Raw genomic sequence first — 27,295 nt, forward strand, 5'->3', positions numbered from 1 at the left:
ATCTTTGTTTTTCGTATTCTCCCCCATAAAAACTCGAGTATTCACTCAAACCGAATCAATCATAAATTATCAGTTAATTTAATAGCCTAATGCGTCTTAAAAAATTAGTGGTTAAAATACCATGAAAAACACAATGTTTAAATTAGTGGTTAAAATACCATGAAAAATACAAAAAACATTGTGTTTTTTGTTTTCTTGAATATATATATATATATATATATATATATATATATATATATATATATATATATATAACAAATTTATAAAGTATGTTTATAAAAATGTAAAAGAAAATGAGAACAAAATAAGTGGAATAAAAGATAAGTAACTGATTACAAAACATTTTGAATTTCAAAATTTTTATTAATAATGTTAATTTTAAATGATTTAAAAGAATTTAAATTTGATGTAAAATCATAGAAAAAGATATATATCATTTTTAAAGAATATGTAAAAAGAAATTAAAAATTATTAAAAAAATAACAAATGACATTAATAATTTTTTTTATAGACAGGAATACTGAAAAAGATGAAGATGGGTTGGAATGTGGGATATAAAGATGGTTAAATATATGAAAAGGCTATTACGTTAAAAAGAAATGCATTTTGAGAGTAATTTAGGGACAATATTTGTAATTTAATTAGCATCTTTTACGGTGTTCTGGTGAAGAGTGAAGACCTACTCTACCCGGTGCACACTTTGTTTGTGTATCCTGGCTATTAGTATAAAGATTCGGGTATTTTAGCTTCGGGCTTCTTCATTCCGATTTCAATTCCAATGGCGTCCTTTTTTTGCTCCACCAGGTTTTTGTTGCTTCTTTCTGTCCTATCGGCGATCCCTGTAGCCATCATCATATCCCTGGAATCAGCTACTCCGAGCAGCCACTACTACCAGTTCCACAGCACCGGTTGGTTCAGAGAATCCAGCAAATGGGACGAAGTCAAACGTCGTTTCATCGTTTCCTTCACGGACGGCGGCGGTCTTGGCGTGGTCAATGTTCCTGATGATCATAACCCCAACGACAACGTCGTCCTTGAAGAGATCCCTGTCGTGAAAAATACCGACGCCGTTGGGAACGGGACCTGTGGCCTTTTCATTGACCGGCCGAGAAACCGGGTGGTGGTGGCCATCGCCGATGTTTTTGGAAACACTTACAGTGCTGTTGCGGCCTATGATATGGATTCATGGAAACGCTTGTTTTTCACTCAGCTCAGTTCCTCAGGTACTGACTACTGATCATCTCCTCCTCTCTTTTGTTTCTGTTTATACTTAATACCTCCGTCCTTAAAACTCTGAAACTGTTTTGAATCATCCACTGAAAGTTACAATTATTAGATTAAAAAAAAAAAGGTAATATGGATAATGGCATTTCCGAGAATCGAAGGTTGTTATTGAATGCTATTGTATATGCCAGAAACAGCATAAAAACAAGTCCACAATCTAAGAAACAGGAATTCTCATTTTATGAATATTTCCCCAAATCTTCAATAGATGCTAAGAAATATGTTATCGATATTATTTTTGAAATATTCATTTTAATTTATTTTTTATTAAAACTTTTTGCTATTGGGTTGGTTTAGAGTTGAGATTAGATATTATGAAAAGAAAAAATTTGGTGAATTCCAAAGTAGGATTGTAGGACTTAACATGGTAAGTTTAATAGGCAAATTTTCAATTTGAAGGCAATCAGTGCTTCTAAAAATAGCATATTGCCTATTGCTTATTAGCCATTTCATCTATTCCGTATAGTATAAAGTATAGACTATATGGAACGTTGTTACAAATAAATAATCTGACATATTAATGTAGCTTGCCAGCCTGCCTAGGAGCATCTGATGAAAAGTACCTAGGTTAAAGTGGATGCTTAAATAATTAATTGAAAATAGCAATTAGGAAGGAACACCGAACATGGAGTTTGTAATATTGTATTTAATTGACGTTTCCTTCCTCGGTAGGCCCACCAACCACCCACCTAATTTATACGAAAAAAAGTGAGCCGAGGTTCGTTATTTCCAAGACTTGAGTTGTGTTGTGGCACATATACGACTACGACTGCCTTGGCTGCTTTTTTTTGACTTGTTTGTTGTACCAATTCCCATCAATTACGTATGGATTTTAATAATCAATTTTATTTGTAAATTGGGGCGATGTTAACTGTTTGTTTGTATGTGAGCAGCAGATGGAAAAAGCTTTGCAGATGATGTAGCCGTTGATGCAGAAGGGAATGCATACGTAACAGATGCAAAAGGTACACAAATATGGAAAGTTGGGGTAGACGGGGAATTACTGTCGGTGATAAGGAGCCCACTATTTCATGCTAAAGAGTGGTACAAAGACATAGTGACCCTGAACGGGATCGCATACCACCCAAATGGCTACTTACTGGTGTCACACACCATGACCGGAAATCTGTTCAAGGTTGAAATAAAAAACAACAATAAAGTTACAGTGGTAAAGGTTGATGGTAGCTTGAGCATTGCGGATGGGATGGAACTTTTAGCCGGGGGAACTAAACTTGTTGTGGCAGGAGCCAACGGTGTGAAGTTGGTGGAGAGCAAGGATGACTGGGCAACAGCTTCCGTGATTGGAAGGTCACCTGTGCTTAAGCATCGGATTGCAACTGCTGCCCTTGTCAAGGATGGGAAGGTGTATATCAATCACGCACTTGGCATGGGTTACCCAAACAAGAAACACGTCCTTCTCCAAGCCACTTTTTCTTCTTCTTAATCTTAACACCACACCCTCTTTTCCTTTTTTACACTACTCATTTATGTTATGTTGTATTTGTATGATAAACCACGACTCTACTATATATGCAACGGAAAACAAAACACGTCCATGTTAATTCCTGACTTCCTTGTTTGAAATATTATTTATCATTCGGGCTATTAATAGATAAGATGGAGACCATTTTCGCCTCTATTACACAAAACTCTAGCACAAAACAGACTTTGGGAGGAAATAACATTATCAAACCCCACCCCACTCAAAATCAACAACTCTATCCAATACAAGATATATACAAATGAGACACCCCATTCATTCATTCATTACAAGATTCAATCACAACAATAATACATACACCGCTGCCATATCTCTTATTTATCCTAACAGTAATATATACAAATGAGACACCCATGCCACCACAAATGCTCTGCCTGCCCCACCCCCATTTCCACCTTATTATTATTATTATTATTATTATTATTATTATTATTATATGCTGCCTATCTACCGTGTATACATATCACCTTCCTTAAGGTACATAAATACATACATACATTACATATATACACATATGTATAATAAGGGTCACAAACATACTGCTATGCCAGCACCAACCTGGAATAGCTACATAAGCTACTTTTTACCTCTCCAAGCAAGCAACCAAGATGGAAAGAGATTAGTGCTTCTTAGCTCGAGCTTGAGGGACTAAAATGTCATCTGGTTTAGAAGCATTGGGCTTGCGAGCCCATGCAGGTGCTTGATCAGGCCCATAACGGTAGTCATAGAACAGTTCTTCACCAGCCTCTATACGCTCTCGAGCAAATATGCCAACCCGATGATCCCCTGCCACCATCATCACCTGCTATGCATGCATGTACACACCAACCAACCAAACAACCTCTCTTTAGAGTTTAGACAAAAACACATTCAGTTTTAGATTTTAGGTTTATGTTTACAGAAAATTAATACATATGGTACCTTTGCATAACAGTTGGGATTTGACGAGTGGTTGGCAAATTTCAATTTGTCTCCCTTGCGGTAAGCATCAAGCACATACTGCATCATGCAAACAAACAAACAACTATGACAACTTGTTGCCAAAACCAATATCATGGGATTTGGATTGGATTGGATTGGATGGTTAATGTCCACAAAACTGTGAATCTCAAAACAAAATGGAAAACTGGTTGCTTGCCTGATCATTCAAATCAAAAAGAAAAGAGGAGTTTGCACGGTCGTATATTTTGCCTCGCTTATCTGCTTCACGGTGTGAGATCAATTCACCAGTGTACTCTCCAAGATACTCATTTCTGTTCACAGAATTCTAGGGACGGAGAAAAACAAAACACTGTTTTAAGTTTAACTTTAAAACCAATAAATATCAACTAAACTTAGACTCCTACCTTCAGAAATGCTCCCCAACCAGCAACATCCGATTTAGCCAACAGAATCTGAAGACAACAATAAGCACACAACTATAACAAACTGTTTTCCATAGACATACAATTAACAGAGTCTTAAATATACTATGAGAGGGAGAGAAAGAGTGAAGGATTATCAAAAGCAGAGGATGCTAACCCTTTGCTGCTGCCTGAGAAGGAGCCTCATATTACCACAGTGGCCTTCTCCTCTTCTTTGGGGCTCTCCTACAGAGCCATCACCACAACTGCAAGATGCAGAAAGAAAGTCGAGTATGGAAGGATTTTGATTGATTGAAAGACAAATTAAAGGAGCAATCTGATTTTGTACCTGACCCAGCAATTTCGGCAAACATCCGGGTCGCATTCACGGCCAGCAGCAAAACATGGGCATTGACGGCTTCTGCATTGACTCTTTGCACAGTGGCATCCCCTGAACCTGTTCTTGCAGCTTTTCGAACACCTACAACATCATCTCATTTATTATTTATATTTATTATAATAATAATTTCCAAAACATACATACCCACAATATTTTTCACAGCAAGTAGCATTATCTAAACAGGGGCATTCCTTCCCACACATAGATTTGCATCCACATGGAATATATTGCTTGCAAGACTGATTCTTTCCATCAGCAATTCGTCTCCAGATTGAGGAGGGATGCCCAGCAGACTTCCATGAATATTTTAGTTTCTTTGCTCTACCCTTTCTGCGAAGCAGCCTTGACCTTGACCCCGTCTCTTGCTCCTACATAAACATGTTTAATGTTAACACAACATCAACATGGCCCATTTATGTACAAGGACCAAACCAAACCTTAGCATTTGCATCCACTCTCTCATTGCCATTTAACATAGAGCATGCCTTAAGTGATGTTTCTGCTCCAATCTCATACATATAATTGGCTACTTCTATGCAAGTTTTCAACCCAGAAAGTAAGTTTCTGGTTATCAGGCAGCTGCAAACCCATCACAATCATGTTACACAACCTCAAACAACAATCCACTCATTAATGCTTCACAAACAATAATCATGTACCTGTTTCTCCCAAAAATCTCTAATCCCTTCACATATAGTTCTTTCTCAAGAGGTTTCCATTCACAATTTACTACTGGATTTGACAAATCGACTCCTCCTCTACTCATGTCTTTCATCACATCTGCTGAAACACAGCCAGAACTAGTTGCTTCATCCTTTCTGGTTGTTTCATCTTCGGTAACATCCATCTCCATGCTTTTTTCATCACAAACTCGAGTATCTTCAATTGTCATAGAAACTGCATCAGGTATTGACAACAACCTTTTCTGTTTTTTAAGAGAAGATTCTTGTTGCTCGTTAGTCACATCTTTTGATTCTTCTAACACTGTAGTTGTTTGGTTTGATACCTTGCGCTTCCCTGTATTGTCATCATACATAGATTAAACCATCATACCAAATACCAACACATGTAATTAAAACAACCCTCTTTCCCCCTCCAAAAGCCAGCAATGAGGACCAAATTTATATTAAAAAAAAGCCTCTAAAAATATGCTTTGTGTAATCATCACCTGGATCAGCACCAGTCTGGATCTTCTGATCTGAGGTTCTGTTGTGTGTCTCGCTTAAGACATCCACACAATCTGAATGCTTCTTCTCAGTTTGAAACTGCAATAATTTGAGATACAATGTCATTTTGAAGGGATAGATAAAGAAATAGATACGAATGAATGACCATCAATTTATCAGTAAGTAGACAAAGGGGACACTTCTCTTGAGCAGAAAGATAGACCCTTTGATGGATCCTAGTGAATCAGTTACTAGGGAATGTGAAATGTAGATTGGGTTGGTAAACCTGAAGGTAACAGTGATCACTGCAGGGTTTTGCATTTTCTTGAGACTCAAGAGGGCAATACTGTCTTTCAGTCTGTTTAAGATGCAAATGAAAGCACATTACATTAGTGCAGGATGCAGCAAATCCACCATGAAAGTGCAATGGTTGTGAGAGCGCAAATGCTTACAGGAATAATAACAGACTGAGAGTAGCCATGAAGACGACAATCAAATACCTGTCACATTCACATAAATAAGCAGAAATGAGCATATTACCATTGACCCAATCTAGCCAACAGTAACCAAAAAGAGCACCCAGAAGTACCAAACATCGCCGACAAAAGAGATTATCAAGAGAATCTAATGAAGCACTAAGGCTTTTGTCCAGAGATATGTTCCTATGATGCTCATGGTCTGTAGAAGTACACACATCTCGGTTTACTTCTTCTTCTTCTTCTGTCTTCAGCAAGATATATGCCTCCTACATCACAGAAGAAGCAAGAAAAGAGAATATTACAACAAGTATATGTATATGGAAGAGTAGTAAAAAGTAAAATTTGACATGGAAAACATGAGTTCTTGATCAAGAAGATATCAAAGCAACTTGAGTACATAGATTTCTGAAGTATTTCCACCGATATGTTGTGTCAAGATTTGAAGTACTTCCTCACTAGGCTCGTAATCCTGACAAATGGTCCTGCAAAATTCAGCAGGTAATGATATGTTTTCAGACCTACATGAATGATTATTTATGTTTGAGCTAAAATATTTCAACTAACCTCATGATGCGATTTTCTGCCTCAGAAAATTCGTGTTTCTCTTCCTCTAGTTCAGTAATCTCTTCCTCACTGTCACTACAGATGAGAGCTTCACTTCCATTTTGGTCATAGTAGATACGTCGCCTCCCAACAACTGACTGGTCATCAGCCATTCTCTGATTTCTGTGATCCAAAAAAAAGAAAATGGTTCAGTAATCTTCTCCTGTTTATGTATATTTAAAAAAGAAAGTAGAGATGATGAAAAACCTGTCCAAAAATATCCAAGTAGTATAAGGTGGTATTTTATCTGTAGGTGGTAGCTTAGCACTTATGGAAATAGCTGCTTCTTGAGTGGTGGTGTTGGTGTTATCATCACTTGATACTTGGCCAGTAAGAAGGCAAAGGGGATTTTTAATCCTTGAAGAAAGCATCTTACCCTCTCCATTGTTTTCCTTAGAAGAACCATCAGTTCTAAGCATAGCTAATGACAGAAGCTCAGAAACATCGCTTCTTAACTTCTCTCTATTCTTCTCAACTTTTTCCTGTTCAACAGTAAAATGGTAACTACTTTTACTTACTAACTTTATTTCTTATACCATCAACACTTACTTCTTTATTGTTTCTAAGTAAATCAGTATTCATTCACTTGACAGTAGGTAAGAAAACTACTATTTTCTCATGCTGGGTGATACATGGTTAGGTGATGCCATTAGATGATGAAAACAAACACAAACAATAACTACATGATACAAAGTACATCATAACAGGTATCAACTCACTTTAATCAAAAGAGCCCTTTCTGCTTCAATCTGCTTCTTCAGTTGATTTATCCTTGATGTTAAGAATCCTAAATCACCAGAAAATTGCTCTCCCCGCAAATTCTGTCAATTTAAGGAGGATGGTAATCAGGACAACAAAATGTATCGAAGGATTAACATACAAATACAACTTTGGTCTACTGTTTCCAATAGTCAAACAAAACGCCAAGATATAAAAATTGGAACAAAAATCTTCACTATGCATTTAAGCAATATTTGAAGTATTGGAGAAATATAGTTCTCTTCAACCAATGCTCCTTGCTTTTCTTTTTCCGCAAATAGTGTATCAAGCATGGAAATGTAATAGTCCCTCCTTTCTAAGACTCAAGATGCATTTTTCTTGTAGACTCATATAAAAATACTATCATTATAAATCTCCTTTATTGAACAAATTCAAAAAGAAATGATTGGGGTAAATAGGCCACTTTTACAGGTAGCACAGGTGCAATCATGTGCTACCTGAGCTGTTTGATAATGGGAGTAAAAGTTATTCGACTATGCTTCAGAACCACCAGCTGGTATTGACTCAACAGTTATATAGATGTGCATCACTCCGGAAAACCAAAAGGATTGAAATTTCAATGATAACACAAAGGAAGTAAAGCACAAGCCATAAGCCTTAAACGGTTGATGTTGCAAAATCAGTATGAGTATCATGTTAAGTATAAAGTTGAACCCTTAGAAATTATACACAAACAGCGAACAAGAGAAGAGGAGAATATAATTTTTAGTATTAGTACCAAATAAGTTCGCAATTCAAAATAGTACCAATTGAAGTTAAAATTCAAAATTTTCTTAGTTTCACCGGTTCCGTCAACTGGAGGCGTCAAGTATCGAAAGAAGAAAGTCAGATAGCAACTTCCCATCCTAGAACAACTCAGTCAAGTGAAAAATGATCATCGTCAATTATGTAACGCAAAGGCATGAAACTTTAAGAAGTTACGATCGATCATCAATTGAATTATATCAACAAGCCCGAAATTCGTACACACATAATAGAAAAGAGAATACAAAAGTGTCTGCATTTAGAATACGAGTGATCAATCAAGGTGCGCGTGTGTGTGTGAATTCAAGGAACAAAAAGATGATGAGAGAGAGCGATAGAGAGGATACTCTGGTATTAGAGGAATCGGTGGATTTGGAGGTGGAGACCATCATCGATCGCAGCGGAAGGAGGAGTGAAGTGAAGGTTGTAAGTTGTAAGTTGTAATGGAGGAGGGATGAGCGTACGCAGAGGGTTTTATCACCCTGAAGGGATACCCGCGGAAAATCTGGTGCGTTATTGGGTCCACTGCACTGCTAGAAAGAAGACCACCCGGCACCCTAAGTAAAATTAAAATAAATAAAATCACAAAAATACCATTTTGGGGAGACTTATCAAATAGAGCAATGGAATTAAGCTTTGCATCCCACGACTCATGACGCTCTTAAGTAAACAACAACACAAATATATGTACAATCCCGAAAATACCTTAATATTTCGATGCAAAAAAGATATAAAAACATGGTAAAAGTATAAATACAACCTAACAAAAAAATAGGAACAAATCTAGCTCCCCTCTCACGGTTTGTACACACACATGTGATTATGGTGCTACAATAGCCTACTTGGCATTAAGATCAAGGCTCTTCGTATGAACAAAAAAAAACCAAGTAACCTCGAGAGATCACCCAGAGTCAAACTACATTAAATGGGGGATCATATCCCTTAAATACCAAAGGATTGTGGCTTATCTGAAAGATCGGATAAAGGCCCAATCACATACCACACTTAGTATGCCTTTCATGATATGTGTCACCCAGTAACTTGTTGTATTTGGCATGTTTTGTTCATGTCTTCTTTGTGGTCAATGAGTACATCATCCTCACAACTCTTATAAGATGTCATTCATGGGCTAGATATTGATGAGTAAGTATAATAAACTCCTTAGTTATACAAACCTAATATGATTAGGTCGACAAGTTAGAGAGTGACACCAAATGGTTATGAGTATGCAAATACACTAACAACTTTTACATCAACTTTGTAGATTTTATCTATTGTTAAGGAAATCGGTAGTCCAAAAATACTTTTCAATCATGTTGTGAAACACCCTGTTCCGAGTCGGTTTCTATTTCGGGGTGATGACCAAAGATCGAGAATTATCAAGCTCATGATCGTTGAGGAAATGAGATCTGGACCTATTTTGGATATGGGTGATGTAAATCTAGATGATCCGGGGGTTCGGTTTGTATTTTGGAGCCAGGGGTATTTTGGTAAAGGTCGGCTTAGACTTTGATGGAAATTGGATCTTTATTCAGGAAATTTTAAGGCGATTATGAGACAAAAAGTCTAGAGCCTCTCATTACCTTTTCATGGATATAAGGATCGTCGGAATCGAATTTATAATGAAAAAGTTATGGCCTTCGGAAGAATTTAGGGTTTTGGGAAAAAACCTGGTACGAAGGGGGTAGATGGGGAGTACGCAGGGCGTACTCGTGCGAGGGCCCTTACGCGAGGCGTACCTTGGCATATGTTGAGCGTAGTTAGCAGTTTGATCACGAAGCTTCGGCCCCGTATGTTGGGGTGTACGAGGAGTATGTTGGGCGTACGAGGAGTACGTTGGGCGTACGAGGAGTACCCTATATAAACACCTTAAGTGTCACATCCACAAAAATTCAAGTCAATTTAAAACTTTTTAAAACATTTAAAACCATTAAGTTATTACAATTTGTTTCAAAATAGTTTAAATATCAGATTATCCCATAATCAATCAAATAAATCATGAAATATGAGGAGTTGTACGATCACACCTTCGCCTTCCCGCGATCATCAGAGGTACATGAAACATAATCAACAACTGTAAGCCCAAAGCTTAGTGAGTTCCCCCAAAATACCAACGACATACAGATATAACCATATTATATAAACAAATACAACATGCATAATGAGCCATTAGTCTGACTGGACCGCGTCACAGGCCATTAGTCTATCTGGACCGCCTCTCAGGGTCTTCAGCCTATCCGGACCGCTTGTGTGGCCTTCGGCCTAACTATATGCCCTCCCGGGTCTGCAGTCTATCTGGTCCGCCCTGGGTATCTTGGCCTACAGCACAAAGTAGGACATGCCTCAACTCAATCCCCCAAACCAACAAACATGTGCTCATACATATAAACAAATAGTCATACAGATCTAACAGGTCACTAATCATGGCAACCATCCTATAACCAGGATATCGATCTAACCGATCACTAACATAGCAACCATCATATAACCAGGATATTGATCTAACCGATCTCTAACATAGCAACCATCCTATAACCAGGATACTGATCTAACCGATCTCTAACATAACAACCATCTTATAACTAGGATACATATTATAAAGCATAACGTGCAATAAACTCGGATACAAATCCGAAAAGGGTCGGCATTGGTGCCTTTGACCCTGTTAGTATAGTGAGGACAACTCATGTAACATCCCAAAAATACGAGCCAAAAATTTCAATTTTTTAAAACATATACTTAGTAAAACATTAGAAATAAAACGTTCACCGATCATAACATTTCATAAACGATATCGTGTGTCTGAAAATCATTTTCATAAAACATAACAAATGTCAGAGTTCGAATCCCCAGGAAGATCTCCTAGTGCGGAAATGCGAGACGTGTGTGTGATGGGCCGCTACCGCGCCAGCTCCTTCCCCTTCGAAGAAGAGGTACCTGAAACGAAAACTGAAAACCGTAAGCACTAAGCTTAGTGAGTTCCCCCATAATACCTCATACCATACAAATATACGATGAACAACTAGGAGATATGGGCCTCGCCCACACTCATGAAGATACGGGCCTCGCCCACACTTCCTAGCTGGGAGATACGGGCCTCGCCCACACTCCGCTATCCGAGAGATACGGGCCTCGCCCATACTCTGCTATCTGGGAGATACGGGCCTCGCCCACACTCCACTATGTGACAACCCCAAATTTAACTCCGTTACAAACCCCGTTTTCACTAACGGAACGTGTCACTATACGTTATTTTATGTAATATTTGAAATCGTCAATATCCGAATGTCTAAATTTAAACATGGCTTGATATTATTATAAGAAATATAACTCGTATGTGTTAACCCCGTTTAACCTAATAGAGTTGTATTTCCTTTTCAACCACTTCACCCGGGTAAAAAGTTTTAACCCAGGTAACTTTAAACATCGGGTAGCTGTGTATCGGGTGCGATTCCCGAGACATATGCAATGTGTGTGCACAACATTTGAACACTCATTTACTACACACCCACTCTCTCTCTCTACTTTCTCTCTCTAGACTCGAAAACGACCCCGATTTCCGCTAATTTCCGACTTCCAAACGTAAGTACTCATCCTCTATCTTATTCTAGACACGCTTCATTGAAATTGAGGGCCAAAAATCAAAGAAATCAAGGACCATAAAGGAGTTTACGGCCTAAGAAGCTCCTTAGGCCGTAAACCCCCAAATTCATGCCCAAGGCCAAGTTTTTCCTTCTCTTAAGTTAGTATACTAATTAAGGCGTATATCTAGAAGGGTTTGGACACTAAAACACAAGGATTTGATGCTTAAAAAGGAGTTTACGGCCCAAGCTTGTGCTTAGGCCGTAAACACCTCAAACACCCCATAAATCTATGTTTTAAGCCCCAAAAACACTTCTAGGATGTTTGGTAATTTAGGCATAACAACAAGGAAGGCTTAAGTGCATTAAACATAATCATTTGAACACAAAAAGAGGAGTTTACGGCCTAGCTTAAGCTTGGGCCGTAAACACCCAAGAAATTGTGTCAAACAAGTCCTTAAACTTGATGGGTTTTGAGCATTCTAACACTTCCTAAGTGTACATGCAACCCTAATAACCTTGGATCTATGTTTGTCTAATTATCATGCAAAGTTGAATTCCAAGGTTATATTCCTATCTAGCATACATGGGGAACAATTTTAACTTTTATCATAGATAGAATAACTTACCTTGTTGTTGCTTGTGTTCCTTGAAACCTTGTGAGCCTAGCACCCCAAGTGTGATGCCTCAAATGCTTCACACAACACCAAATGCTCTTGGAAAGACTCTTGAGATAACACACACTTCTCAAAATCGGCCAAGCCCTCTAGTTCCTTAGTAGTGCCGATTTTTGGTGGAGAATATGCTTCTTATATAGTGTTGACACATCTAGGGTTACACCATGTAAACCCTAATGTGTCATGACTCTTCATTTCCATGACCCATGGGTTTGTAACTCCCATGGAGCATCCATGGAGTATCCTATGGGTAGAGCCCAACTTGATAATCCATGGAGCCTCTTAGCCCACTATACAAGATATGGATGATTTACATAATCAACCCATATATTTAATTAGTTATCCTTTGATCACTTAATTAATTCCAAATTAATTCTTTGATCAACTAATCAAATAATATTATTAATATATTAGAACTTATAATATATTAATAATCTCCAAGTGTTATTTCTCTCATTTAGTCTATCCAATTGCATGGTGCCATGCAACCCAAATGGACCATGTCGGGTCGGGTCAAGTACAAGCCCGAAATAGTTATGGACTTAGACACCTTATCCAACAGTCTCCCACTTGGATAAGTCTAATAACTATATCTCTAGTACTTCAGGAACCGACCGGCAATCGTAGCTCTTTCAAGGTTTCTCGGAACTGAGAAGATGATAGTACGCCATTTAAGATAAGTGATCATATAATCCTCCGTTCTAGATATCAGCCGGACAAATACATGGAACATTGTCTTGCTTATTGTCCAGCATTTGTTTCCCGATTTCCGATTTGTTTGACATAGAACTTAATTGAACACATCAACTTAGTTCTGACCGGGCCCGATACATGGGTCAAAACAAAATCATCGAGGGGCCCAGATATCAGCTTCTAATCCAAGAAGGAACAAATAAACTTCGACTCATATGTTTGTTCTACCACTTATTGAATTACACACAAAAGTACGTTTTATAACATCGAGTTACCAATGCGGTTTCGTACAGTCAATGCATAACCAACTTGTAAGTAACAAATCATATCTCTAGGTTTGAAGACTTATATGATATTACCGTCTCACGATCACTCGAGATAGAATTCCATGAAGTGATTCCAGTGAGCGTGGGTTGAGTCCAATGCTCAGAACTTATGAGCACTCATGATTGTTGTAGCCTTGTCCAAGACCTCTACAACCAAACATGACAGTCTTGATTCATATCTACTTCCAACATATGACCGACTGTGGAGGTTTGAATAATATGTTATACCAAACAAAATTATTCTGGAAGTCAAAACATGCAAAAGAAATATAGTAAACGATCGACAAGAGATAGCAACACTTTACTCATAAATAAAACTCCTTTTATTCATCATCAAATGTCAATTACACTTTACAAATTTCTGGGTTATCTAACTACTAAAACTTATATCATCCTTCAGCCCTATGCTTCGAGCATGCTGAAGATGCTTAACCCTACTCAGTCCCTTCGTGAGGGGATCTGCTGGGTTCTCATCCGATGATACCCTCTTTGCCACGAGGAGTCCTTCTTCGATCCGATGTCTGATGAAATGGTATTTTCTGTCGATGTGTCTGGATCTCCCGTGATCCCTTGGTTCCTTAGCTAAGGCAACAGCACTTTCACTATCACAGAAAATTTCCATTGGCTCTTTAATAGCTGGTACAACTCCAAGGTCTCCAATGAAGTTCTTCAGCCATATCGCTTCCTTTGCTGCTTCGCTAGCTGCAATATACTCTGATTCACAAGTAGAATCTGCCACTGTCTCTTGCTTGGAACTCTTCCAAGAAATTGCTCCTCCGTTTAGGGTAAAGACCCAGCCCGACTGAGAGCGGAAATTATCCCTATCAGTCTGAAAGCTAGCATCACTATACCCTACAACTCTCAAGTCATCACTCCCACCAAGAGTAAGGACCCAGTCCTTAGTCCTCCGTAGGTACTTGAGGATATTCTTTACCGCAGTCCAGTGTGCCTTGCCAGGGTTCGCCTGATACCTGCTAACCATGCTCAAGGCAAAAGCTACATCGGGTCGAGTACACGTCATAGCATACATGATCGATCCTACAGCCGAAGCGTAAGGTGTTCGACTCATTTCTGCTATCTCAGCCTCAGTGCTAGGGCTTTGTGTCTTACTCAATCTGGTGTTACTCTGGATGGGTAACTCTCCTTTCTTGGAATCCTGCATGCTGAATCGCTTCAGCACTTTATCCAAGTAGATACTCTGACTAAGTCCAATTAGTCTTTTACTCCGATCTCTCAAGATCCTTATCCCTAAAATATAGGCAGCTTCACCAAGGTCCTTCATAGCGAAACACTTCCCAAGCCAGGACTTTACTTCCTGCAGAGTTGGAATGTCGTTTCCTATGAGTAGTATGTCATCCACATACAATACCAAAAAGCTAACTATACTCCCACTAGCCTTGGCATACACACAAGATTCATCTTCACTCCTAGAAAAGCCAAATTCCTTGACCTTTTCATCAAAGCAAAGATTCCATCTGCGAGGTGCTTGCTTCAATCCATAAATGGATTTCTCAAGCTTACACACTCTATTAGGGTACTCGTTGCTGACAAAACCCTCTGGCTGACTCATGTAAACATCTTCAGCCAACTTTCCATTAAGGAAAGCGGTTTTGACATCCATCTGCCATATTTCATAGTCATGAAATGCAGCTATGGCTAACAGAACCCGAATAGACTTAATCTTGGCTACCGGAGAAAAGGTCTCATCATAATCCACTCCAGGAATTTGAGAGAAGCCCTTTGCAACCAGTCTAGCCTTATAAGTGTGTACTTTACCATCCATGTCAGTCTTCTTCTTGAAGACCCATTTGCACCCTACTGTCTTACGACCTGGTACATTTTCAACCAAGTTCCAAACTTGATTGTCATACATGGATTGTATCTCGCTATCCATAGCCTCTTTCCATTTAGCAGACTCGGGGCCTGCCATGGCTTCCTCGTAGCTGTTAGGGTCATCTTGACTTACTAGTGTTTCATCACTAATAAGTGTCTCACCTTCTGCAGTAATATGGAATCCATAGTAATGCTCAGGTGCACTCCTAACTCTCGTGGAACGTCTCAGAGGTACAGATTTGTCAATTGGCTCAACAGGAGTTTCCTCCTCAAGTTGAGGGCTAGAGTTTGAAGTTCCTTCACCGCTTGATTCTTGAATTTCTTCAAGATCAATTTGCCTCCCACTGTCTCCTTGGCTTATAAACTCTCTTTCTCGAAAGACTCCTCTTCTTGCTACAAAGACCACATTGTCACTAGGTCTGTAGAAGAGGTAACCAAAGGATCGCTGTGGGTAACCGATGAAAATACACCTCTCGCTTCGAGGTTCGAGCTTATCATGAGTCTCGCGTCTCACGAAAGCCTCGCAACCCCATATCTTGATGTGGTCTAGTTTAGGTACTTTACCAGTCCACATCTCGTGAGGAGTTTTGGCAACTTTCTTTGTAGGGACTAGATTAAGAATATGGGCGGCAGTCTCTAAGGCATACCCCCAGAATGAGATTGGTAGCGAAGCTCGACTCATCATGGAACGAACCATATCCAACAAGGTTCGATTACGCCTCTCAGCCACACCATTCAACTGTGGTGTCCTGGGAGGTGTCAATTGTGAGACTATCCCACATTCCCTTAGATAGTCGAGGAACTCTGAACTAAGATACTCACCACCACGATCGGATCGAAGCATCTTAATATTCCTGCCCAATTGATTCTCGACTTCCTGTTTAAATTCCTTAAACCTCTCGAAAGTCTCTGACTTATGCTTGATCAAGTAGACATATCCATATCTACTATAATCATCAGTAAAAGTCAAATAATAACGATTAGCATCCCTTGTGGCATGTTTGAATGGTCCACACACATCCGTGTGTATAAGGTCCAACAAACCTTCACCCCTCTCACATGAACCTGTGAAGGGTGACTTTGTCATTTTTCCAAGTAAGCATGATTCGCAACTATCATCTGACTTTAGGTCAAACGACTCCAAGACTCCATCCTTTTGGAGTTGGCCTATGCGTTTCTTGCTTATATGTCCAAGACGACAATGCCATAAAGATGCTTTATCCAAGTTATTATTAGTAGAATCAATACACAAAACATTATTTCCCAAGTTATCTACAACAGATACAGCTTCATACACACCATCACAAGGTAATGCTTTAAAATAAAAGACATTATTATAGAAAACATCTATAGAACCAACTTCATTATTAAATGAAAAGGTAAACCCTTGTTTGTACAAAGCATGAAAGGAAATAATATTTCTTGCCATTCCTGGCGAATAACAACACTTATTCAAATCTAAACTAAACCCACTACTTAGCGATAAAGTATAAACTCCAATCTTGGTAACAGGTATAGCTTTCCTATTCCCCATGATCAAGTTTATCCTTCCTTGCTCCACATCCTCACTTCTTCTTAGTCCCTGCAAGTCACAACAAATATGAATACCACAACCGGTATCAAGGACCCAAGAATTAGAATGGGGTGAGTTATTAGAAATGATAGTGTAAATACCTGCATGGTTGGGTTTAACTTTCTCATCCTTCACATCTTGCTGGTATTTTGGGCAGTTCCGCTTCCAATGAGCTTTTTCATGGCAATAGAAGCATTCAGCCTCTTTTGGGTCAGAAGAAGGAGTAATGAAACCTTTCTTGGTTCCACTTGAAGAAGAGCCATCAAGGGTCCGAACCTTGGTACCCTTAGAAGAGCTCTTTCTCTTCCTCCCTCGACTTTTCCCGATTGCCAAAACCGGAGTAGAGTTTTGAGTAGGAGTGATAGCAACCGACTTCCCCTTAAGACCTGTTTCTACGGTCTTGAGAAGTCCCTGAAGTTTGCTGAGGGTGACTTCTTCCTTGTTCATGTGATATGTCATGCGGAATTGATCATAGCACGATGGTAAGGAATGCAAAATAATATCTATTGCAAGATCCTCCGGGAAGTTCACATTAAGCTTCAGCAAACGATCCACATACCTTTGCATTTTCTGCATGTGGCTCGTGACGGATTCCCCGTCCTTCATCATGGTTGTTATCATGGAGCAGATGATTTCATACCTCTCTTGTCGTGCACTTTGATGGTATCTTTCCATCAAATCTTGGTGCATTTCATAAGGGTAGAAATCCTCATAAGACTTTTGGAGTTCCGCTGTCATCGTGGCCATCATGATGCAAGCCACTTTCGTAGCATCCCTTTCATGTGCCCGAAATTCAGCGATCTCCTGAGAAGTTGCAGTGGACTCATCAATCTCCTTAAGCTCCTTGTCAAGGACATATTCTTTGTCCTCGTAGCGGGTAATCATCCTGATGTTTCTGATCCACTCATTGAAGTTGGATCCATCAAAGGTGACTTTCCCACACAAGTTCATAAGGGTAAAGGAGCCATTAGGATTAGAGCCAGAAGCATTGTTGGAAGACATCTGAAGAGAAGAGAACAAGATTAGTTTAGATATAAGAGAGTCCTTAATAAAACACCCAAATGTAATATTAAGGCTAGGATCCAATCACAATATAATATAACTTAGAAGAGGTATGCCGTAATCTAAGCTATATCATATTTAAAAGGTAGGTGAATGACGATTCACCAATTTCCACCACGAAAACCGCAATATTTTAGTATTAGGTTTTTTTTTTTAATGGTTCTTAGAAATTCCTAGATTCTTTGAGATTCAATGAACTTTTCAAAGGCATGTTTCAATCTCGAGTGTGCCCTCCAAGTTTTGTGACTGGGATACCGAGGATCACAAAACGAGGTGTGAAGTAACCATGCAAATCACTTGGTACCCTTAAAGTTTATCACTCAATCGATGTGCCGGTTAACCACACACGCTCCATCGATACTATAATAAACCCTAAGTCACCCTTTACCTACCTTGTTTAGTCCAAGTTAGTGTGCCGGTTAACCACACACGCTCCACCAACGACTTAATCAAAGTGTAAAGTGTAATTTCATGGAATAGCACCTTATTCACATTTTTCCTAAAGTAACTAAGATTGGGAATTTAATAAAACATTTAGTTACTTTATAATATTCATCATACTTTGAATGAGAATTAATAAGTCCTTGTCTTACCCGTTCGGCTAACGACCCTCCACCGATCAAGCAAGCGGTGGGTGAGAGTGGACACCCATTAAGTCACCATTTTATAGGCAACAACCTTATACCCACCTTATAGACCGGCTTCGTGAATGAGGCGTACTAGCGGTAAGACGACTTTGTTCTTATACATATATATATATATATATATATATATATATATATATATATATAATTATTAAATCATAATAATATAAGTATAAGGGTTGAATTTTAACTTTTAAAATTCTAGGGGTTGGAACTAAAGTTTTAACTTAACTTTACTTGTTCCAAAACTTGAGGGCAAGTTTTGTAAACTTTCAAAACTTTTCATTTCTTGTAACTTATGAGTTTAATAAAGTAATAAAATGAAGACTCTTTATTTTTCTAACTCTTATGTTCTTTTAATGGTTTTTAATCCAAGAGACTTTTGGTTTTCCATAACTTGAGGACAAGTTATGGACTCCATTAAAACACATTATGATCAAGAATTAAATTACCACATAGGTTACAAATAATTCCTATGATCATCTAAACATCATAAGAACAAGAATATGAATATGAACACTTTCAAGAATCAAAATCACATAAAACTTTGTAATTTTGATAACTAGTTGTTGTAAATGAATTAGCAAAAACATTACTCCATCTAAAACAAGTTTTCAAGTACCAAAACAGTTTAGAATAATGTTTCCAATCCATTTTCCAGCAACGAAAGTCGAAATTCCGTTTTTTTTTTTTTTATAATTATTTTCGACTTTCTTCAACTTTTAAGCACAAATAACAAACAAACGAGCCTAGGCTCTGATACCACTGATGGGTTTTGAGCATTCTAACACTTCCTAAGTGTACATGCAACCCTAATAACCTTGGATCTATGTTTGTCTAATTATCATGCAAAGTTGAATTCCAAGGTTATATTCCTATCTAGCATACATGGGGAACAATTTTAACTTTTATCATAGATAGAATAACTTACCTTGTTGTTGCTTGTGTTCCTTGAAACCTTGTGAGCCTAGCACCCCAAGTGTGATGCCTCAAATGCTTCACACAACACCAAATGCTCTTGGAAAGACTCTTGAGATAACACACACTTCTCAAAATCGGCCAAGCCCTCTAGTTCCTTAGTAGTGCCGATTTTTGGTGGAGAATATGCTTCTTATATAGTGTTGACACATCTAGGGTTACACCATGTAAACCCTAATGTGTCATGACTCTTCATTTCCATGACCCATGGGTTTGTAACTCCCATGGAGCATCCATGGAGTATCCTATGGGTAGAGCCCAACTTGATAATCCATGGAGCCTCTTAGCCCACTATACAAGATATGGATGATTTACATAATCAACCCATATATTTAATTAGTTATCCTTTGATCACTTAATTAATTCCAAATTAATTCTTTGATCAACTAATCAAATAATATTATTAATATATTAGAACTTATAATATATTAATAATCTCCAAGTGTTATTTCTCTCATTTAGTCTATCCAATTGCATGGTGCCATGCAACCCAAATGGACCATGCCGGGTCGGGTCAAGTACAAGCCCAAAATAGTTATGGACTTAGACACCTTATCCAACAAAACTACCCTAATGCATGAAAGGAATTTATCTAAGGCCTTTGGAAGTGTGTTGTACCATTAAACACCTCATTTTGATACCAAATGAAAAGTTTACGGCCAAGGATGTTCTTGGGCCGTAAACTCCCCAAAAATGTATGCCAAATTGTTCCAAACTCACTATAGGGCCTTCTAGGATTTTTCTAAGCCATTTGGGACCATGTTGTACAAGTAAAACATTCATCTTGAAGGATTTATAGGAGTTTACGGCCCAAGAACAAGTCTTGGCCGTAAACTCCCTAAAAATGACCCAAATTATGATGTTTAATCCTTCCCTCTTGGTCCAAAACACACACCACTAAATTAAGGAAGTGAGATAAGGCCCTAAACACACATTTTGGAGTGTCACAAGAGTTTACGGCCAAGCCTAGGGGGCTTACGGCCGTAAACTCCCAAAGAATGGATTTTAGGCCATAAACTCTAAGAGAATGAACTCAAGGACCCTCCCGTAAATCATCCATGGCCTCGTACCACTCCCGGGAACCCTTTCTAGGCCTTAAAACCCCGAAAACGACACTAGAATGTCCAAATACTATAACGAAAAGCACAAGATGATTAACTTCTTGTAAAATACATATTTCGTATGACATTAGGGTCCTAAAAGGTGCTCAAGTGGTTATTTGGTACCAAACGCTCAATCGACACTATTACCCGATTTACCCGATTCACCCGATTTCCGCGATTTCAGGTGAGTTCATACCCCTTTAATGAACCTTTCAAGTGTTTTACATGTTTTAGGGGGGAGATACAAGTTGCTTATAAATGTTTATGTAAAGCTCTACAGAACGATTTCCGAGTTATAAGGATTAATCACATGTGATTCTCTACTCTTAGTTCAAATCACATGTGATTTGTCCTTATGCCTTACAAACGGGTTTCGCCTTTTTCAAACTATTTTTAAACAGTGAATCAGAATTTAAATGTTCTTTTGGAAAAATACTTTTATTTAACCAATTTGCTTATAAAATGTAACCATTCTGATACATTTATATAAATAAGACTTGGAGGGCTTAGGACCGATATCTCGCCTTATTTCCTGTTCTTGTTTGATTGTGGGCTTAGGGTAGGAGTTATCCGTCCGACTGTCGTTGATTTCTTACTTATATAAAATCTGTATACCAGTATGGGATATGAATATTACTGCTTTCACTTAATGCTAAAGTCACTAACGTGCTAAGAAACATCCCCACTAAGATAACCATAATAGGTATGGTTAGGGTCGTTACCGCTACTACTCGCTAAAGTTATTACTATCTACACTATAATACTCACTATTACTAGACGATACACTAGTAAGAGAATACACTATGATCAATACTAAAAGATTACTACACTATAACCATAGAGAAAACACTAAACAAACAATAATACACTAACCCGCTATGAGATACTCTATTCGCTATTCACTACGCCCGGAGTGTTCCAGCAGGAGACGACTCTACATGTATAGATCTATACGAGGCAAACGCTATTACATCCCGACTGTTAATCTCAGTCCGCGTCGTACAGGCCCAGGGATGCCACTACTTCACTATACTATGCATGACCGGGAAGGTCATGGGATCCTCTATTATCTTCACTATTGGTAATATACAAGGAATACCCTACAACTACTCTAAAACACTACACTAAATGCTAAACTGCATCCCGAAGTAAGTAAGTATCTATCACTAAAGGAAGCTCGCACCTCTATCATTGATTTACAGGCTCAACCTATTCCATCACACTTGTTATATGGAGATTGCCAATGTATTTACAAATTAACTGTTTTCAAAGGAATAAAGAATGCATACTTTTCACAGAGTGTCACTTACAATGTTTCTCCTGGAAAATATGGGATTTTCTAAGTTTCTACTACTTATGAACGTAATGATACATTTCTTTTTAACACTAATGCTTTGTATACAGAAACTCACACTAAACTCTTATGAACTCACCAGCTTTATGCTGATAATTGTTTTCAAAATAACTTGTATCTTCAGGTCAAAGATAGACAAGTACAGACGCGGCATTTTTGGAGAAGGTGGAGCACACAAGACCCATCTCTTATTTTTTTTTTTGATTTATTTTTGGGTGATTGTTAAATATTACAAAACACGCTTGTAATTAAACTCACTATGTAATACTATGGTTGTATGCTTCTTGTTTCTACTATTATGCAATTGTGATGATACTGTTCGCTACGTCATCCACCCCGAAACGTATTCCGCCGTTATCGGTTTTGGGGTGTGACACACTATCAGAGAGATATGGGCCTCACCCACACTCAGCTGCTCAACCATAACATACAAGTATCACACAGACAACAAGTATGAATAATTCTATCATACTAGCATATATCATAATCGCACTCAACTGTGAGATACGGGCTCTGCCTACACTCCGACACTAACATATCGTCTATACGGGCCGGCCTTGGTTCCTTAGACCCGTTACTACTGGAAGGAAACTCACCTCGAAAGGTAGCTAATGGTCTGCGTGGAAACTAACTGTCTTCTACTTCTGTTGTCCCGGAAATCTTCCGGCTACAATTCCCACCAAACACTTAGTCAAGTACTGCTAACTGACCTTAGGGTAAAATGACCATTTACCCCCTAATCATACCAAAAGTCAAAGTCAAAGTCAATTGTCAGTTGACCCGACTCGCCGAGTTGGCTTGCCAACTCGCCGAGTCCCCACCCCTTGGTCTGACCATAACCCGTCTCCACTCGTCGAGTTGAGCGTTGACTCGACAAGTTTTCCTTCTAAACCAAAGTCCAATAGTCCTTCATCCTACTCGCCGAGTTGTATGAATAACTCGTCGAGTACCAGGCAATCTTTATAGGACTCGCCGAGTTGTTCTTCCAACTCACCGAGTCTAAGGCCATCTTCATAGAACTCGCCGAGTTACACCTTGGGACTCGTCGAGTCCCTTAACCCAATTTCCATATAAGCCGAAATAGAGACATGCAACGCTTCAAAACCACAAATCCATGATCCCAAGGCATGCTTAACACATAAAGTTGCAACCTTTACGTGCATGCATGGCCTTATAAGCTCAAAATTGCAATTTCAAGTCCTTTAAGGGGTCATGCACTAAATGGGGTCCTTAATCACTTCAACCACAACAACTTTATGCTTCTAACACGTCTATAAGGCCTAGATCCGAAGTATAATCCAACAAAAAGGTTTATCTTCACGGATTTGGGGTCTTAGGGCTTAAAAGCAACAATTTTAGGGACAAACAAGATCTAATAAATCAATAACCAAGATGCAAACTTTATTACCAGAATGGATGACTACAAATGAGCTTGCTCTGGATCCAAGTCCTCTCCTTGACCTCTTCAATCTCCTTCTTCTTCCACTTGCTCCAAAGTGCCCCAAAAATCCTTCACAAGGCAACAAATCACTTAATCTTACAAATGGAGGCTAGGGTTTCGATAAGGAACGCTCTGAGGATGATAGAGGTTGAGATGGGGCTATAAGGACATTTAAATAGGGTGCAAACCCTAAGGATTTGGGTCTCCTCCTAATTGGCCTACTCGCCGAGTCCAGGCGTGGACTCACCGAGTAGATCACTTAAAGCCCGCACCCATCTCGACATCTACTCGGCGAGTTAGGGCTACAACTCGCCGAGTAGCTCTTCCAAAAAGAACTTTTAATCAACATAAATACGTACCAGGAACTAGGCGTTACAAATCTCTCCCACTTATCTTAGACTTCGTCCTCGAAGTCTGCTGACTCCAGAAACAACTCTGGATAGTGCTCCATCATCTCCTCCTCTGCCTCCCATGTCCACTCTGAACCCCTCTGGTGCTGCCACTACACCTTCACCAACTGAACCACCTTGTTCCTCAAGGTCTTCGTTTTTCGATCTAAGATCACAACTGGTCTCTCGATATAATTCAGGTTGCTATCGACCTGAATATCCTCCAAGGGTACAACTGCCGACCCATGCACCAAACACTTTCTCAATTGAGAAACATGAAAAGTGTTGTGGATCTGGCTAAGCTCTGCTGAAAGATCCAACCTATAGGTGGCCCGACCCACCCGGGCCAAAACCCTAAAAGGACCAATGAATCTGGGGCCCAACTTGCCCCTTTTCCGAAACCTAATGACACCCTTCCAGGGTGATACCTTCAGGAGGACCATGTCACCCACCTGAAACTCCAAGTCTGAACACCTTCTGTCGGCGTAACTCTTCTGCCAACTCTGCACAATCTGCAGCCTACTACGAACCTGCTGGATCAACTCTGTCGTCTTGAGCACCACTTCGGTGCTCCCGATGACGCGCTGACCGACCTCACCCTAACAAATCGGGGTCCTGCACTTTCTCCCGTAGAGCATCTCAAAAGGAGGGCAGTCAATACTCGCATGGTAGCTATTGTTGTTCGAAAACTCAGCCAAGGGAAGATAGGTATCCCAACTGCCACCGAAGTCTAGCACGCATGCTCGCAACATATCCTCCAGGGTCTGAATGGTGCGCTCGCTCTGACCGTCATTCTGCGGGTGAAAGGCGGTGCTAAAATGCAGACGAGTGCCCAACTCATCATGAAACTTCTTCCAAAACCAGGAAGTGAATCGCACATCTCTGTCTGATACTACGGACATCGGCACCCCGTGCCGCGCAACTATCTCCCTGATATAGATATCAGCCAACTTCTCGGCCGAGATACTCTCCTGTATCGGAATAAAATGGGCGCTCTTGGTCAATCGATCCACGATGACCCAAATCGAATCTACTCCTCGTGCGGTCCTGGGAAGCTTTGTGATAAAATCCATTGTAATATCTTCCCATTTCCACAACGGGATGTCCAGCGGCTGCATTTTGCCGTGCGGTCTCTGATGTTCGGCCTTGACTTTCCTACAGGTCAAGCACCGCTCAGCATACCAAGCCACATCCCACTTCATTCAGGGCCACCAATAGTCTAGACGAAGATCCCTATACATCTTCGTTGCCCCTGGATGAATAGAAAATCAGGATTTGTGCGCCTCCCCCATCAAAATCTGATGCACACCTCCGTGATACGGCACCCACACTCTACTGTGTAGTGTCAATAATCCTCGGCTATCATAATCGAAGGAGGTGACTTAGCCCACTATCCGCTCACTTTTCCGATGCTCCTCCTTCATAGCCTCCTGTTGAGCTTCCCGAATCTTCTCCAACAGTGGAGTCATTACCGTCATTCTCATACATACATCCCTGATCGGTGCCGCCTTACGGCTAAGTGCATTGGCCACTACATTGGCCTTCCCCGGGTGATAAAGGATCTCACAATCATAATCTTTCACCACGTCCAGCCACCGACGCTGCCTCATGATCATATTCGGCTGATCCATGAGGTACCTCAAACTCTTGTGGTCCGTGTAAATGGTACATCGAACCCCGTAGAGGTAATGCCGCCAAATCTTGAGGGCGAAGACCACCGCCCCCAGCTCAATATCATGTGTCGGGTAGTTCGCCTCATGAGGCTTCAGCTGCCTCGAGGCGTAAGCAATGACATGTCCCCTCTGCATCAGTACCGCGCCCAAACCCGAAATGGATGTGTCACAGTATACCACAAAATCTTCTACGCCCTCGGGCAAGGCTAAGATTGGCGCCTCGCACAATCTCTGTCTGAGAGTCTCGAACGTTGCCTGCTGCTCAGGTCCCCACCTAAAGACCACGACTTTCTTAGTTAACCGTGTCAGGGGTACAACTATCTTGGAGAAATCATGGATGAATCTCCAATAGTAGCCTTCTAATCCTAGGAAACTCCAAATCTTGGATGGAGACTTTGGAACCTCCCATCTCATCATGGCCTCGATCTTGGCCGGGTCGACCAGTATGCCATTCTGGTTGACAAGGTGCCCAAGGAATTGCACCTCGCACAACCAGAACTCACACTTGGAGAACTTAGCGTACAAGCTCTCCCTCCTCAGGGTCTCTAGAACCTCCCTCAGGTGCTCCTCGTGTTCCTCCTGCATCTTAGAATAAACCAATATGTCATCAATGAAAACTATCACAGACCGGTCCAGCATCGGTCTGCATACGCGGTTCATGAGGTCCATGAACGCGACAGGAGCATTGGTGAGCCCAAACGGCATCACCACGAACTCATAATGGCCATAACGCGTCCGAAACGCGATCTTCTGCACATCCTCCTCTCTGACCCTCATCTGATGATAACCGGAACGCAAGTCGATCTTTGAGAACCAAGATGCTCCCTGCAACTGATCAAAAAGGTCGTCAATCCTCAGGAGTGGGTAACGGTTCTTCACCGTTACCTTGTTCGGATCCCGGTAATCTATACACATCCGATGCGACCAATCCTTCTTTTTCACAAATAGGATCGGGGCTCCCCAGGGTGAAGTGCTCGGTCGAATAAATCTCTTGTCCAGCAGCTCCTGCAGCTGCGTAGACAACTCCTGCATCTCGGGAGGAGCCAACTGATAGGGTGCCTTTGCTATCGGAGCCGCACCAGGAACTATGTCGATCCTGAACTCCACCTGACGCTCCGGAGGTAATCCAGGAAGCTCCTCCGGGAACACATCAGCGTAGTCTCGCACCACTGGAACCTCGCTCACTATCGCCTTACCCGCCTCCCGGGTATCCATAACGTACGCCACATAACCCGTGCAACCCTGCTGAAGGTAGCGCCTAGCCCTTGCTGCTGAACATATTGTGGGTCAACGCTGTGGCCTCTCGTCGTGGATCACCAACTCTCCCCCACTCGGGGTCCTGATCCGCACCATCTGTTGTGCGCAATCTATCACCGCCCCATTAGGGCTTAACCAATCCATGCCTATAATCACCTTGTTCCCACGCAACGGAATGGGAACCAAATCCACTAGGTAGCGCTCCTCAAACAACCTTAGAACACAATCCCTGAACACTGCTGACGCTTGCACTGATCGATCATCGGCGATCTCCACCTCTAAAGGACAATCCAACATGCCCGAAGACTCAGTAAACCTCTTGCTAAGCGCAAGGGAAACAAATGACCGGGTGGCACCCGAGTCAAACAACACCTGAACAGGAATACCGTTCACATGGAACGATCCTAATGC

General features: G+C 40.3%; 2 protein-coding genes across 5 annotated transcripts; one reads left to right on the forward strand and one right to left on the reverse strand.

Annotated features, from left to right (window-relative positions):
* The first annotated feature begins 587 nt into the window (after nucleotides 1-587).
* On the forward strand, nucleotides 588-2,846 carry LOC145066549 (Calcium-dependent phosphotriesterase superfamily protein). 2 transcript variants are annotated; one of them, XM_079013839.1, is made up of 2 exons: nucleotides 588-1,223; nucleotides 2,181-2,846. In XM_079013839.1, the coding sequence occupies exons 1-2, from the start codon at nucleotides 779-781 to the stop codon at nucleotides 2,726-2,728; spliced, it is 993 nt and encodes a 330-aa protein (XP_078869965.1). In that variant the 5' UTR covers nucleotides 588-778; the 3' UTR covers nucleotides 2,729-2,846. The 2 variants fall into 2 exon arrangements, with proteins under 2 accessions (XP_078869965.1, XP_078869964.1); XM_079013838.1 differs by having other exon boundaries at nucleotides 592-1,223; nucleotides 2,178-2,846.
* A 173-nt stretch (nucleotides 2,847-3,019) lies between these two features.
* LOC145066548 (histone-lysine N-methyltransferase EZA1-like) lies at nucleotides 3,020-8,841 on the reverse strand. 3 transcript variants are annotated; one of them, XM_079013837.1, is made up of 19 exons: nucleotides 8,648-8,839; nucleotides 8,303-8,401; nucleotides 7,496-7,597; nucleotides 6,984-7,258; nucleotides 6,738-6,899; nucleotides 6,571-6,655; nucleotides 6,284-6,439; nucleotides 6,147-6,194; nucleotides 5,981-6,052; nucleotides 5,697-5,793; nucleotides 5,188-5,545; nucleotides 4,966-5,107; nucleotides 4,673-4,896; nucleotides 4,478-4,609; nucleotides 4,307-4,394; nucleotides 4,132-4,179; nucleotides 3,924-4,052; nucleotides 3,707-3,784; nucleotides 3,020-3,590 (listed from the first exon to the last, which is right to left on the reverse strand). In XM_079013837.1, exons 4-19 carry the CDS (start codon nucleotides 7,193-7,195, stop codon nucleotides 3,405-3,407), a joined length of 2,217 nt encoding a protein of 738 aa, XP_078869963.1. In that variant the 5' UTR covers nucleotides 7,196-7,258; nucleotides 7,496-7,597; nucleotides 8,303-8,401; nucleotides 8,648-8,839; the 3' UTR covers nucleotides 3,020-3,404. The 3 variants fall into 3 exon arrangements, with proteins under 3 accessions (XP_078869963.1, XP_078869961.1, XP_078869962.1); XM_079013835.1 differs by lacking the exon at nucleotides 8,303-8,401 and having other exon boundaries at nucleotides 8,648-8,841; XM_079013836.1 differs by lacking the exon at nucleotides 8,303-8,401 and having other exon boundaries at nucleotides 3,020-3,587; nucleotides 8,648-8,840.
* Nucleotides 8,842-27,295: the final 18,454 nt, after the last annotated feature.

The sequence above is a fragment of the Lactuca serriola genome, chromosome 8, assembly GCF_051521515.1.
Source record: "Lactuca serriola cultivar US96UC23 chromosome 8, Lser_US96UC23_V15, whole genome shotgun sequence".
Classification (NCBI taxonomy): domain Eukaryota; kingdom Viridiplantae; phylum Streptophyta; class Magnoliopsida; order Asterales; family Asteraceae; genus Lactuca; species Lactuca serriola.

Coding starts and splice junctions, on each gene's coding strand:
- LOC145066549 (XM_079013838.1), top strand. CDS start 779: ATGGCGTCCTTTTTTTGCTCCACCAGGTTTTTGTTGCTTCTTTCTGTC. Junction 1,224..2,177: donor CACTCAGCTCAGTTCCTCAG/GTACTGACTACT, acceptor GTATGTGAGCAG/CAGATGGAAAAAGCTTTGCA.
- LOC145066548 (XM_079013835.1), bottom strand. CDS start 8,692: ATGATGGTCTCCACCTCCAAATCCACCGATTCCTCTAATACCAGA. Junction 6,656..6,737: donor GCAGAAAATCGCATCATGAG/GTTAGTTGAAAT, acceptor TGAATTTTGCAG/GACCATTTGTCAGGATTACG. Junction 3,591..3,706: donor ATCCCAACTGTTATGCAAAG/GTACCATATGTA, acceptor ATGCATGCATAG/CAGGTGATGATGGTGGCAGG.